The following is a 13,839-nucleotide window of genomic DNA, read 5'->3' on the forward strand; positions in this document are numbered from 1 at the left end:
CATGTTAATGAACACACTAATGTAGTAGCCCGAGAGCTTACTAACCGGGTACCATTTGAAGAACTGTACAACCCAGACGATGCACCAGCAGAACTGAACTACACGGAAACTCTACAACTTTACAGAGATCGCAGGAGGCTCTTACTCCCACCACACCATTCCCTTAGCTGAGAAGATGCTGTTGCATGGTGCATGGTGACAGCTACAAACGAACTCGTTCCAGTGTCTCTTACCTTCACCTCTTCCACCCCACACAATATCCCTCATTACTGTCCCTACTGCGGAGCAAAACCTTCACCTTCCTCCTGGGAGGCTGCGCTGACCAGCTTAGACCCGCAAGAGTGGCAACGGCTGATCCAGCGGGCACGCGGAGTGGCACAAGCCAACTCCACCCTATGAGGAAATAGCCCCTCCTCATTAACAATACATTTCTCTCTCTTTCTATCCTTTCACAAGCGTATTGCCTCTGAAGGAAGCTGAATGCCAGGCTGGGGTATGCTTGCCCCCTTTGAACCAGTGGGCACCCAGCGACAGTGGGGACCGAACCCATGACCTCCCGGAGCTGATGTGGGTGCTCTATGACTAGGCCATGGCGGTGACACACAAATATGCAGCAGAAATGAAGTACAAACTTTGTTGCCACTGAATTGCAAGAATGTTGCACGTTTGAATCTGAGTGTCTCAGTGGCTTATCAAGTCTATATTTTATGGTGATTAGCAGTGACCATGATACCATAATGTATGTTGTTTGCAACATATTTTATTCACGAAGCACAAGGCTCACCTAGGCAATACTGCAAGTTGGAATCCACTCACATTGCACAAGAGCATGAAGACACAAGTTTTCATGCCCTATTTTACAGGACAAATCATGGCTCAGTGTTTTCAAATCGGCAATTCAACAAGAGCGCCGCACTTAAGTTTATACAGTTCCTGCAGCGGTGGTTGTGCTACAAATTTTACAAGAACACCCAGTAATATTTTGCTTTGAGAACTTGCAAGGGCAAATGTATGCAGCCATTGTATTCATATACGTGCACATGACCATCAACATTGGAACTACTGAACGTTCATCCTTGTATCAAGATTCCTGAAGCTATCCAATGTAGAGCACATCCAATATGGGTACAGACGTCTTTTGTTTTTATGAAGCAACATCACAAAGCAACCCTTTGGATTTGGAAACAACTGCTGAACTGATTTGAATGGCGTTTGTGACATTTAAGAGAAAGTTTTACTGTGAATGAATCAGAATTTTAATTTAGAACCACAAATATTCTACACGCCCACTATGGTTGCTTAGTGGCTATGGTGTTGGACTGCTAAGCACAAGTTTGTGGAATTTAATCCCGGTCACGGCGGCCGCATTTCGATGGGTATGAAATGAAAAAATGCCTGTGTACTTAGATTAAGGTGCACATTAAAGAACCCCAGGCGCTCCAAATTATTCCGTAGTCCCCCACTATGGCGTGCCTCATAATTGGATCATGGTTTTGGCATGTAAAACCCCCTAATTTAAATATATATATAAATTCTACAAAGATTGTTTAAAATCAGTAAGCTTAACAAAGAAAACAAGAGTTAGGTTTAACTTTCGCAACTCTGCGTAAAACACAGAAATTGCAGTTCTGTGAATTTAATTTGTTTAAGCATCTCAAGTGGGTAAATGTGATGTACGAGTTCACAGTTAACATGAAACTGTTGAAATTACTAAAAGGATTTTTTTTCAAGGGTCCTACTTGCGAATTAGTGGTATGTTGCAGAACGTTGTATGTCGCCGACCGATAATTCGGACTTGCTTCATGGCATTGCCACTTGATCGACCAAAATTTTGGACACGTTACGGTATGCCATGCAATAATTCAGATTCCGACTGCGTGGCCGTATGATAATTTGACCATTGAGTTGAGCAGAAATAGCAATATTTCCGTTTCGATACGTCGCCTCCTCGAAGCCTATGCATCAACTGTGATTTCCTTTACCTGTAGCGATAGCCCGACGGTGGTCTAGGTACGAGCCACTTTTTCGTAGCAATGCCTTCTTCTCAATTCTATGCAGCTCTTTATCCACCGTTTCTGGCCAGCTAATCCGTTGCTAACGTGTGCGGAGCGTCGCCTGACCACTGACGAAGCACGAAAAACTCGAAACGAATAGCATAAAAGTCATTGCTAGAAAATTGCGGCCACGGAATGTCTAGGCCAAAGGCAAGTATTGTGTGCACTGCAACGCGTTGACAAACTTTGGGCATATTCATTTATTTTATTGTCAAGAGCGGTAACGTTGACACCATTCTTTCGAAAATTTTATAACTTTTAGGGTTCACTTATGAAGGTACTTTCGTTTTCATCATATTTTGCGTGATTAGCACCGGACGCATCGACGGGCGGCAGCATTTTCCACTGTGGTACCCTGCTTAGTACTGCGACAATGACGCCGTCGCTCATTGATGCCGATGCGTCCTGTGCTATAGTTACGCGAAATCGAAAAATGACATTCTGGGGTTTTACGTGCCGAAACCACGGCCTGATTATTATGAGGCACGCCATAGGCGGCCGTATGACTGGGGGGACTGAATTAATTTTGACCACCTGGGGTTCTGCAACACGTACCCAATGCATGGTACACGGGTGCTTTTGCATTTCGCCCCCATCTAAATGCAGCCGCCGCGGCCGGGATTTGATCCCGCGAGCTCGGGCTTAGCAGTGCAACAACACCAAAGCCACTACACCACAACGGCAGGTGTGCAAAATCGGAGATATACCTGGAAAGTGATGATCCGAGAAACTGCACACATTTTTTTTGCAGCTTGTGGAATAAGAACATTTATTTTCGGTCAGGTCCGGTATTGCAGACTCCCGATTATGTTCGGACTTTTTGGCGGTCCCCGTCTAGTCCGAATTATGAGCAGGCTGATTTTATTAGTACATTAATTTGGTCTGATTTAGGTACGTCAATAGTAGCAGTCTGCAGAACTGTTTGTTTTTATTGTCAAGAGTGGTAACGTTGACACCATTCTTTCGAAAAGTTTGTAATTTTTAGGGTTCTTGAGCGATGCAAGCGGCACTTGGTCTCTTAGAGCAGCTATAGGAGCATGAAAAGTCAGATTGCAATAGAAATATATGCCTTTGGAGCACAAAAGTTCGCTGCTTGGAGCAAAGAAACAATGCTTTGGAGCAGTAACTTGCTGCTCCGATGCGAACAGGAAGCTCTGCAATGAGCTTATGAAAAAAGATACTGTATTGTACAAATTAGTTTTGAAAAATTGCATCCATTGGGAGGGGGGGGGGGGTGTATTATACCTAGATGACGGTATTTTTCTTCAACTTGCTGCTTTATTTTTCTAATTAATGAACGAGAGGATATTTAACCCCAAACTTGCAGTTACTTTTGCATTTCAATAAATAGTTGAAACACTATCCTTGGCCTCTTCATCCATTTCATCTGCTAAATGTTTAATTTGTTAAAGCATTTCATGCACTGAAACTCGCATCCAGAAGTGGAATATGCACAGCTGCCCAATTCGTTAATAATATGGTGTGAGTGCCATATCCTTGCATATTAACGATTGCATATTCCATATCCTTGCATATTAATGATAAGTTGCAGCTTGTGCTACGCAGGCAATGTGCCAGGAACTACTGCAAACTTCCCTAAGATATGCTTGTCTGCTTACTGGACTTATCAGTGCTGGCGCAGAGCTCCAACCTAAGAAACTCGTGTGTTGTGCACTGTGAAACAACGCGCAATGCACATCGGGCTGTGCAAAATGTCCTTGTGGCCACAACCATCACATTATCTTAAGTAGAGACTATTTCAATGAAGCACAGTGCATTAAACATTTCATTTTTCATACTTTTGGCGTTATAAAAAGCAACTAAACTGAATTTTACTGCTAAAGCGTTTTGTTTTCTTCTGTGCTTGGTTATTCGAAGCAGGTGCACGTCAGTGCAGGCTTGGCACAATACTTGTAATAAATGACAGTTTGGCACTGCAAGACACAGCACTTTCATCAGTGGTTGTTCAAAAATTTATAAAGAGCATCTACTTCCTACCGTCTGTAGGCTTTATCTTTTTTTTTTTTTTCAAATTCAGTAAGGCTCATAAATATGATTGCAGCAATTGCTGAGAAAGAAAGATTTCTCTGCTCTCATGTGCTTTGGTAGCTCACAATTCCGCCTCGAAAATGTGGACTGTAGCTGAAAGTCATACCTGCAACCTGTTGCTTAGAGTCATAATTTTGTAGCCATCATGTAGCCGTGGCCAACCATGAAAATGCCGTGACCATTGTAGAGAAACAAACCTGCAAGCGAACAATATGAACGCTTGCCATCTCGTAGAAAGTACACTCAGCGTTGCAACATAAAACAGATTTTAATTGGTTTCCCCAACCATCAAACATTACAAGAGAGACTGCAGCACATCACGAAATGAGGAGAAGTAGCACTACGTGTGCTCCTGGGCACTGCCTTACAGATGCTAATGGGCACAACACCAATGGCTCCGGGAAGGGGGTCTTGCTTGTGGTCCGCACACCGCTTGGTGGGACGACACAACACTGAGAGATGGAAGCTCTTGCACACGCGCACACACATTGTGGTTGGACAAGCACGCTTCGATGACACTCCTTTCCACCTGTGATTCTTATGGACAATATGTACATGACGGACAGGGGGGGGGGGGGGTCCTTCCTGCCTTACTGGTTTGCGCTCTCGCAGGCATCGATCCAGTCGCTGTAGACATCGATGGCTTCAGAGAGGTCTGAGGTGTAGGAGCGAGTCAAGGCCAGCACCCAGTTCACTAAAGTCACTGAACCCTGTCAACAAATTTTAAAGGGACACTAAAGAGAAACACAAAATCAGTCTAGACTGAAATATTCTGTACGAAACATTGTATTTTCATCTATTTTGTCGTAAGAGGTTCATTACAAGAGAAAAAGAAGGTCAACATTCCATTAAAAAAAAAAAAGTTGTGCCGAAACCGCAGTGCCTGTAAGCGAGCCAGACAGAGTGGATTTCCGAGTATATTATCTTGCTTCAGCTGTTGCGGTACCATAATCGTTTTTGAAACTGCAAAGTTCAGTCGTTATCTTATTTAGAATACTATGTTGTGCCTCTTTATTGATAAATAAAAAGTTAACTAAGCCCAAGGAGATGGCATCAAAATTCATTGCATCATGGCAAGCAGGTTGCAGAAACTTGCACTGCAATAGCGCCACCTGCCTTTCGTTTTTCCATGTTTTCTAGCTCATAAAGCCTCCTTTCGTAGCGAGCGCAGCTTTATTGGTACTATGTAAGGTGGATTTACTAATACAGCCGAACAGATTTTTCTCTCTTGTGTTTATTTGTGGGGTTTTAACGCCCCAAAACTGCACAGTGGTTCATGTGGGACAGTGTAGTGGAAGGCTCCGGGTTAATTTTGACCACCTGGGGTTCTTTAAAGGAATACTAAAGAAAAATATTAAACAGAATTCGACTGATAAATTGTTTGCCTGAAAGTGTACCATTGTTTACAGTGCCTTAATGTTGGATTTGTTGTGTAGAAAATTGCCACCGAAGGCCCCGCTGCTGCTCCTCCATTTGAACTCGTGCACCAAAACGGACATGCTAACAATCACGCAATCAGGGCTATGCTGCTGTCTGTGAATCAGCCAGTGGTTACCCCCATCACATGAAAGGCACCATACCCCAAAAAAGGTGTGCCACTAAGATTTTCCCTTTTCTTGCTTACAAAAGCTCTGTTCTCACTATGAATGGCAAATTCGTTATTACCCAAACTTAATACTTAAATCTAACTAGATTTAATATTTTCTTTTAGTGTCCTTGTAACGTGCACCAAAAGCACAGCACACAAGCAATTTTGTAATCTGCCCTTGTCATTGGAATGTGACTTTGGCAGGGAGTCAAGCCTGCAACGTCGTGCTCTGGAGCAAAACGTCATGACAACTAAACCACTGTGGCAGCCATAAATCTTGTTGTAGCATTCATGTTAAGCAGCAAGCATTTGGTTATTTCATATACTGGGCTTTTCAGCAGTGTGCGTGCTGACACTTGGTGCAGCAGTGCTTAAGTGTGGGTGGTGACGATAGTTTCACCAAACAGTTGTGTTATGTGGACACAATTACGTGTCAAGGAGGTTAACGAGGTTTTTCCCAAATTGCTAGTTGTGGCAACTTATGCATTGGTCAACTTTCTGCATTAATGCAGGAACATGGATCATTTCTTATGAACCATGGTTCAACAACAATGTAAATAGGGACTTTCAATTGTGATTTACTATGTGGCTGTTAATTAGTATACCACGTGTAGGAACATAGGGGGGCCTACAAGTAGTTTAAAAAAATACGTATAGATGCAACTTTCTTTGTAATTCGGACATATTGTTAGCAGCACAACCAAACACTTAGAAAGCATCACGATAAATAGGAAAAAAATATAACTGCCTGAAGTTATACTCCGCAACTAAGGATACAGTTTATCGCCGTCTGAAAATCTTCCAGGCATACTCGGCAGGTGATTCGACCTGTATTCCGTTGCCGGTCCCTGAAAAGCAGAAAAAAGAAAATACATCCCTTGAGTAAAGCTCACATATGAACTAGGTAAGCAATATATAAACTAATATAACGCACGGTCGCACCAGCAACAACCAGTGCAGATAACCAGACGCACACAACTTCCGAGTTCGCAGACCTGCAATTTGACGCATTGTAGTGGCATCGTTACTGCAGCCTCATGCGCCACAATGTAGCGTCGCGTCTAGAAACGACCAACTTCGCGGACGTAACCCACGAGTCACCGTAGGAGAACGGTAAAAGGTGTTCCGGGGACTTACATTTTGACTTCGCACGACCGTTCGTGGTTGCAGAAGGGGCAGTTAAACTGCGTCTCCAGGGGTTCGATGTTCTTGCGTTTCGGAGGCGGCTTTCGCTTGCTTCTGCGTCTTCCCATCCTTCAAGCTCGGCGAAGAACGGGTCCAAATGAAATTCCTGTCGGAGTGATAGGGCACCAAATAAATGTAAGGAAGCGTCACTAATGCACCGATCCGATGCGCGCCATTAATTAAAAAAGAAACGTCGCCATCAGCTGTTTCACTGAAACGCCCAGACAGGCGTGACAGGTCTGAACAGCTCCTGCCGCTCCCGGGCTGTTTTAACGGATCATCTGACACATCATTAAAGGCCAACTAGCCAAAAGAAGGTCGAGGCAGCGTGCAGCAAAGAAAATGCAGCTTGATCGGAGTACACGTACGTCTCAAATTTTCTCCCCGAATGTCGCAGAGCAGCCGAAGTCTGTTCACGATTAAGTTATACCGCTCGGACGGGGACAACGATTTGCCGTGATAAACAACGCACGTGCAAGTTAGAATACCGCACAAGCCAACTCACGATCGCCTAAAAGTACGTGGTGAAACGATGGTTAAAAAAACACTAAAATTAAGCGCGCTGCTCGCTTACCTCAGAAACAGCAGGCCTTTCCACGGCGCGCTTAAAAACGCTATCGCTGGGGGTCGCCACTGGCGTAAACAATCAGAAACGTATTCAAATTTTAATCGACGAGAATATTTACGAAGAACGCCTTTTATTAAATTCTAGTTGTTTTAAAGCAAGTGATGAGGCGTATAGTTTTTATTATTTACAGCCAGTGAGGTTCGAAACTGAGCCTTCCCAGTAAGGGCCTATCATCCAAATTAGATTTTTGATTGCTGTTTTTTTTTGTTCTAGTTCTCGTTTCTACTTCCGTGGCGCCGTTGTGTGCGTTTTGATTTCGCATGCAAGTTGCGTCCCTCGAGTTGTAGCGGTTGTGCGTGCGCGGTGCGACAAACGCCGATGGCTTAGCGAGCGGAGATATTCAACTGTTTAACGCCTATCTCAAACGCCGAGCCGCTTCGCCCGAGCATCATGTCCCGCATCCCAAAGCCGCAGCAGCTGAAAGCCCAGCAACGCAGATCCAACCCGCAAGCATGCTTCGATCTCCAAAAGAAAGAGCCCGCGCTAAGCTTGGATTTGATAAAGCTGGCGCGCAAGAGCGGCCAGCTTAACTTGACTGGGAGAGGCATGATTGACGGTGAGTAGACATTTACGAATAATAACGCGCTCTTCCATTTGCCACGTTTGTTGTGAGCGCATGAAACTGGTTTCGAAGTCTCCTCTACTTTGTAGAGACTTTCCTGTCCTTCAGAGCTGGCAAGAACAAAATATACCTTTAGATCGCCGAGCGAAGATCGCTGTCTATCGCGTTGCCCTCAAATAAACGTAACCCGCGGAGGGCACGCGGGTTGCCGGAGCATGTAGCTGGTCTAGATACACAAACTCGTCTTGCCGCCGAAATCACTGCGTGCGTCGTGGCAGGCGGGATGAAATCCGTGAAATGTCATAGTAGAGCCGTCTGACAGGCGATGATTAATATCTTGCATGCTTTGACTCTCCATGTACTTCTACAATTGTCACGAACAAGTCTTGCCAACGTTTTCGCCGGCTTGCAGTTTTGAATTCAGCGTGTTTTCGCTTATATATCACCGAAAACCGCGGTACAGTGCGTGCTAAATTTATATCCCGTAGTTCGCCGTCACCCCGCGCACCTCGCCTTTTGTGTCTCGTGAGCTCTTTTAGCAGTACGTCCTTGAAGCCTAATTGTGGATATGTATGCGCTGCACATCAAATAAGAAAAGTCGAGCGCATAATAGTACGTGGACAGCTGTCACGGTACCACTTGCATTGAGTGATGCCTCTGTCTCTCATGAACGACGTTTTTATATCCCAATTTGCTTCGTGCAGGGTCGCTTGGCTTAATGTGGAGTCCACGTTTCTTTTTTTTTTTTTTCCCCTTATTGCGCTAACTATATAACGGCGGGTTTGTCGGTTTACTACGTGAGGATTTATGTTCGAGGGCGATTTCTTACAATCTCCTAGTGCGTGTCGCGGTTACGTATACCGTGCACTGAGAAACAATGGAAGGCTTGTCTTGCGTGTATGAAATGATGAAACATATATTGTGCTCATTGTTTCTCCCGAGAATGTGCAACAGCATGTATAACTCGATCAGGACCTGCTGTTGGAATCTAGATTTCCTTGCCACAGCTGCAAATAGTACACATCATGAAAGCCGGCCGGTTTACGTCGTGAAGCTTCCGTGGTGACCTGAGCTGAAGGGAGTTAAAAAATTGGACTCCTTGTGAAAACTATAAAAATATGAATTTTATTTTTATTTTGGGGGGCCCAGTTTCTAACTACTTGTAATGAATATCAGAAGTTAATTAGTGATTGAACTCTGCCATGGTTATCACTAAGTTCCTGTTACTTTTTCCTACAGTTCCAGACCAGGTTTGGAACATCAACAACTTGACGGAAGAAGAGAGGCAAGGACTTTCGCTTTGCCTTGATCAGTGTGATGGTGACCGGTGGTGGCACCAGGCTGATTTGACGAAGCTGTATTTATCAGCTAATAATTTGTCTAGCCTCTCGGCTGACATTGGGAAGCTTCAAGCCCTCACCATTCTTGAGGTAGCGAATTAGAATCATATTTTGCTGTGCCAAGCACACAGCCGTGTTGTACTCAATTGTGCCTTCTTTGATGTTCATGTTTTGCACTACAATTGTGCACCGTGAATCATACTTCTGTTTGCACCATTTTTGGTTGCTAGTATGCTACCCTAATATCTTATAAATACATAGGAACTCTTAGTACATGAGTTCATGGTAGCAATTGTGCATTCACTTCTGGCTTCTGAGCCTTGCACTTAGCATAGTTATTGCATTGAAAGGTTGGCTAGTCGTCTGGAAGGAGGTAAAGCTTGTTTTTTTTTCTTTTGTGAGTCACAGTCCACAAACCCATTTAATGAGTCAGGTGTTGACAAAAAGTTATCGTGTAGTAGTAGTATGAGCTTAACTGGCAACAAGTTCTGTAAGAAGTTTCATTACTACTCTACCGAGGTGATAGTGATACTGTCAGCTTTCTTGTGTTTGTCAGAGGTTTTCTTGCTAAGTGAGACTGCAGTGAAATCATTTTATTGATAAATTTGCACTTGTATTTGAATGAAGCCCTTGTAGACTGTGCAGCGTGCTTAGGAAAATTTTTATTTATTTATTCAAGGTAACCTAAAGGCTATCGACACATTACATAGAGGGGAGCTGCATAACACCAGAATGGAACAATCCACTTTTCATTGAAACTAAGGAAATATGATTGAAATTTCAATGGAAAATTTATGACAATGTAAAAAATAAAAATGTATCAGGATTACAAATGCCAAATGAATACAACAAATTACCATTAAGCAAATATGTTATAGGCCTTCTTATACTGAATGTGGTTGATAGTACTATACTATACATTGCTTGATGAATCGGGTAGGTACCTAAGTATGTCATGGGAGCTTACATGTCCAAACATTATTTCTTGTGTACCTTGATAAACCATGTGTGCTGGAGTGCTTATGGTTCTAGACATGCTGATGTGTATTTTCCTATCCTCATTAATCTTTCCTTAATCTTAAATTTGCATCTGACTAACATTTTGCTGCAGCAAGCACTATCGTTTGTTGTTGACTGGCTTAACGAGCTATCTTACATTAATTTTTTGACTGCCTTCTTCTTATCCTTCACCTTTTTTTTTATCTGTTTCCCCAAACCACAGCTGTTGCCAATGAGCGGAAAAAGAAATGGCACGTCGTAAATGTGCTCTATTGAGTGGGAAAAGTCTCTTGTTTCAAGAGGCTCATTCCTGGTTGCAGGGAAGGAAGAGTGACACAACCAACAATTCCGCACCCTGTTTTTCTTGGCTCAGAGCATCTCATTGTCTCACTGACACACACGCACACACATACCCTGCCCGAAACTAGTTTAGTGTTCACGCCTCCCGCCCGGCGCGGCAATAATTCTCGTCGAGTGCAGGACGCGGCGGAAGTGAATCCGCAGCATTTATCTCTCTGCTGCCTCTACGTCCTTTTTGTCTTGTTCTGCTTGGTTGACTCCAAACGGGTGCTTGAAAGAGCCTCCATATGAATGCTTTCCTGGCACGCTGCCTGCATTTTGATTTGGGGTTACATGCATAGATGTGAAGCTCTGTTGAGGCTCTGTTTCTCTAACTGGCATCCTGTTCTCTCTCACTTGGCTTCCCTCCCACTTTTCCATTTTCTTTTTATGTCTCTCCACTGCAGCTGAATGACAATGCTCTTACTTCACTGCCAGACACCATTGGGAGCCTCCAGCAACTCGCAAAGCTGAACATTAGGCAAGCCCTCTGCTTTTACATTCTGTGTGGCATGGAATAGTTAGTGTAAAATGCTTGCATATGCAATCCCTTTGTTAAAGGAGCCCTGAACACTTTTGTAACTTTTTTATTGAGACTGTGGTTACTTTTTACCTGAGATTTTTTTTTCTCATGTCACATTTGCAAGTGTCCTGGGTGTTGCGACGTGAAGCCTAGTACAAGCGCATGTGTTGCCCACTATATTCAGGCTGTCATGGGTAACCATGCTACGCTGTTTTTAATCTGTTCTTATTCTGACCATTGTGCTTGTGACAATGTGCAACTGCTTACAGGCATTCTTGTGGCTGTATATTCATTGTATACCATTATGATGTTGCTGTTATATACCAAGTTTGCAAGCTTGGAATGGTTTAGGCACTGTCTAAATGTGACGGGAAGGAATGCACAAAAGCAAGAACAATCTACCAGGCTGGGCATTTATCAGAATTACTGTAATGCATCAATTTCCACATTTTGGACAATCTGGATTTTCCCTACACAGCGGAAGACGCTGCTAATTTCGAAGTTTTTTTGCATGGAATTTGATGAGGGAAGTGTAGCTTTTATTTTTCCGCTAATCAACCATTTTCAATTGAAGGAAAGTTCTGGTAGAGTTTTGAAAGGTTAATCTGCCATTTAAACTCATCCAGGGTTTCTCCACTGTCGCTCTTTAATCTTCAGTGAGACGTTTGCAGTGATTCTAACACAGGAACAGAGTTAACGAGAGTGTCTGTCTCAGGGCCCCTTTAACTTCATTTTGCAAGCTTGAGAAGTCATTTTTGTCTGTTCTTGACTTAGGCACAAATAATCTTTTGTTGGGTTTTTCTCTCACTGTGTTACCTTATTATCACTGTTATTAAAAACCATGAAAACCTCATGAGCACTGCATCAAGAAAGCAATGGGCCAGTTAGTTGGCTAGCATTGTAGAAAACACAGCGCAGAAAGGACAGTGGGTGAAATAATGAGTGCCTGATTCTATCTTTCGTTCACTATTTCTTTTACACTGTTTGTTTTTTATAACACTTGAACATGGCATTGATATTTTTCTATTCACCTTTCCTTTCAGTCGCAACAAGCTTCAGCAGCTGCCAGATTCATTCTATCAGCTGAAGGAACTAAGGCAGCTGATCGCCCATCATAATGATATCGCAGAGCTTAGTGACGATGTGGGTAACCTCTCTCTTCTGGAGCTGATGGTACGCTGTTTTTGTCAACCAAGCATTCTCTTCATTTGTGTGCACAATCCTGTATAGTGCCTGCTTTTGTAGATGTAGCACTGTACATGGTGCTATGGGCTGCAATAATGCCTGAAAGAGCACTGCCTCCAATATCCTTCAGATACTCAGGGACATAATCACTTTTCAAGTTGGCTCTAATTGGGAACTAGTATGTCAAGACTGGTTTTTTAGGAACTGGTACATTAAGATTGGCAGGTTAAAAACTGGTGCAATAAGACTGGCATGTTGAGAACTGGTAGGTTAAGAACTGGTGCATTAAAAAGCCATTTTTGTTTATTTGCTATGGTTAGGTGCTAAGAAATATCCATGTAAGTGGACACAAGGCAACTATCTTGTCATGCCTCTTGTGGTAAAAACCAATTTTCTTGGCCTAGACACTGAGATATAGGCGTAGCTGCAGCACCATGTGTCGCAGGTTGTCACGTTGATGCTGCATCCTGTGTTTTGTATTACTTTGTAATATTTGAAAAGCGCTTCACATGTGCTTTTTACTGCCTGTGATGGCACTGGTTTACGTCAAATGGGTGTTAGTTTTCTTGAAAGCTGACGGCAAGAACACAATTGTAAACCACTTCGATACAGTTCCACATGCATCTCACTTCAGCTCAAGGTTGAATATTTTATGTAATCACTTTCGGGTTTACGTTTAAAAGATTTCAAGACACTGTGTGACATAATGCACATGGGGTCTCAGCAGGATGTACCTGGTGTTAGAATCGCGCCGTTGGCACGAGTTGTTGGGAACTCGGCGCTGACGCCCGTTGTTGCACCTGGGTCGCAAGCCCCAAGGGTAGCGTTGGCCTGGCGGCCTGGGGTACAACTGGAAGCATCCGAAGGTCCCGGCAAAGCATGAGTCGACTGGTAACAACAAAACAACTTGTTTATTCTAACATCGCAAAGAGTTGGCGGTCAGGTTGACCGAAGTAGAGAGACGGGAGTGCACTTTACTCAACAGAAGAAATCGGAGCCCCCTTTTCTTCACAGTTGTTGGGAGCTCCTCTCCCCGGCTGCCGCGCTTCGACAAGCGTGGGCACAATGGGAAGAGAAGGAGGAGCAGCCGTCGTGTCGGCGCCGCTCGGACCCCCTTGCTTCACAGTTGTTGGGAGCTCCTCTCCCCGGCTGCCGCGCTTCGACAAGCGTGGGCACAATGGGAAGAGAAGGAGGAGCAGCCGTCGTGTCGGCGCCGCTCGGACCCCCTTGCTTCACAGTTGTTGGGAGCTCCTCTCCCCGGCTGCCGCGCTTCGACAAGCGTGGGCACCAATATGCACATACACTCACACACGCACATGAAGACACGTGGCATCGGAACATGCCTGGACGCGCTTGGCGGGGAGGCGTAGCGGCGGCGCCGAACAGG

General features: G+C 44.1%; 2 protein-coding genes across 4 annotated transcripts in view; one reads left to right on the plus strand and one right to left on the minus strand.

The window, feature by feature from the left end:
* Nucleotides 1–4,352: 4,352 nt before the first annotated feature.
* Nucleotides 4,353–7,515, minus strand: LOC142560543 (transcription elongation factor 1 homolog). Of its 3 annotated transcripts, none has more exons than XM_075672722.1 (4): nt 7,451–7,515; nt 6,829–6,982; nt 6,469–6,539; nt 4,353–4,758 (listed from the first exon to the last, which is right to left on the minus strand). In XM_075672722.1, the coding sequence occupies exons 2-4, from the start codon at nt 6,942–6,944 to the stop codon at nt 4,694–4,696; spliced, it is 252 nt and encodes an 83-aa protein (XP_075528837.1). In that variant the 5' UTR covers nt 6,945–6,982; nt 7,451–7,515; the 3' UTR covers nt 4,353–4,693. The 3 variants fall into 3 exon arrangements, with proteins under 3 accessions (XP_075528837.1, XP_075528839.1, XP_075528838.1); XM_075672724.1 differs by lacking the exon at nt 7,451–7,515 and adding an exon at nt 7,382–7,420; XM_075672723.1 differs by lacking the exon at nt 7,451–7,515 and adding an exon at nt 7,245–7,382.
* Nucleotides 7,516–7,718: 203 nt separating this feature from the next.
* Nucleotides 7,719–13,839, plus strand: part of LOC142560544 (leucine-rich repeat-containing protein 40-like) — a 39,358-nt gene continuing 33,237 nt past the window's right edge. Inside the window, exons 1-4 of the mRNA XM_075672725.1 lie at nt 7,719–8,060; nt 9,306–9,496; nt 11,152–11,225; nt 12,311–12,440. Coding sequence (XP_075528840.1) covers nt 7,895–8,060; nt 9,306–9,496; nt 11,152–11,225; nt 12,311–12,440 — 561 coding nt within the window. The 5' untranslated portion in view covers nt 7,719–7,894. The remainder of the gene's footprint in view (nt 8,061–9,305; nt 9,497–11,151; nt 11,226–12,310; nt 12,441–13,839) is intronic.

Source organism: Dermacentor variabilis, chromosome 10, assembly GCF_050947875.1.
Source record: "Dermacentor variabilis isolate Ectoservices chromosome 10, ASM5094787v1, whole genome shotgun sequence".
Taxonomy (NCBI): Eukaryota; Metazoa; Arthropoda; class Arachnida; order Ixodida; family Ixodidae; genus Dermacentor; species Dermacentor variabilis.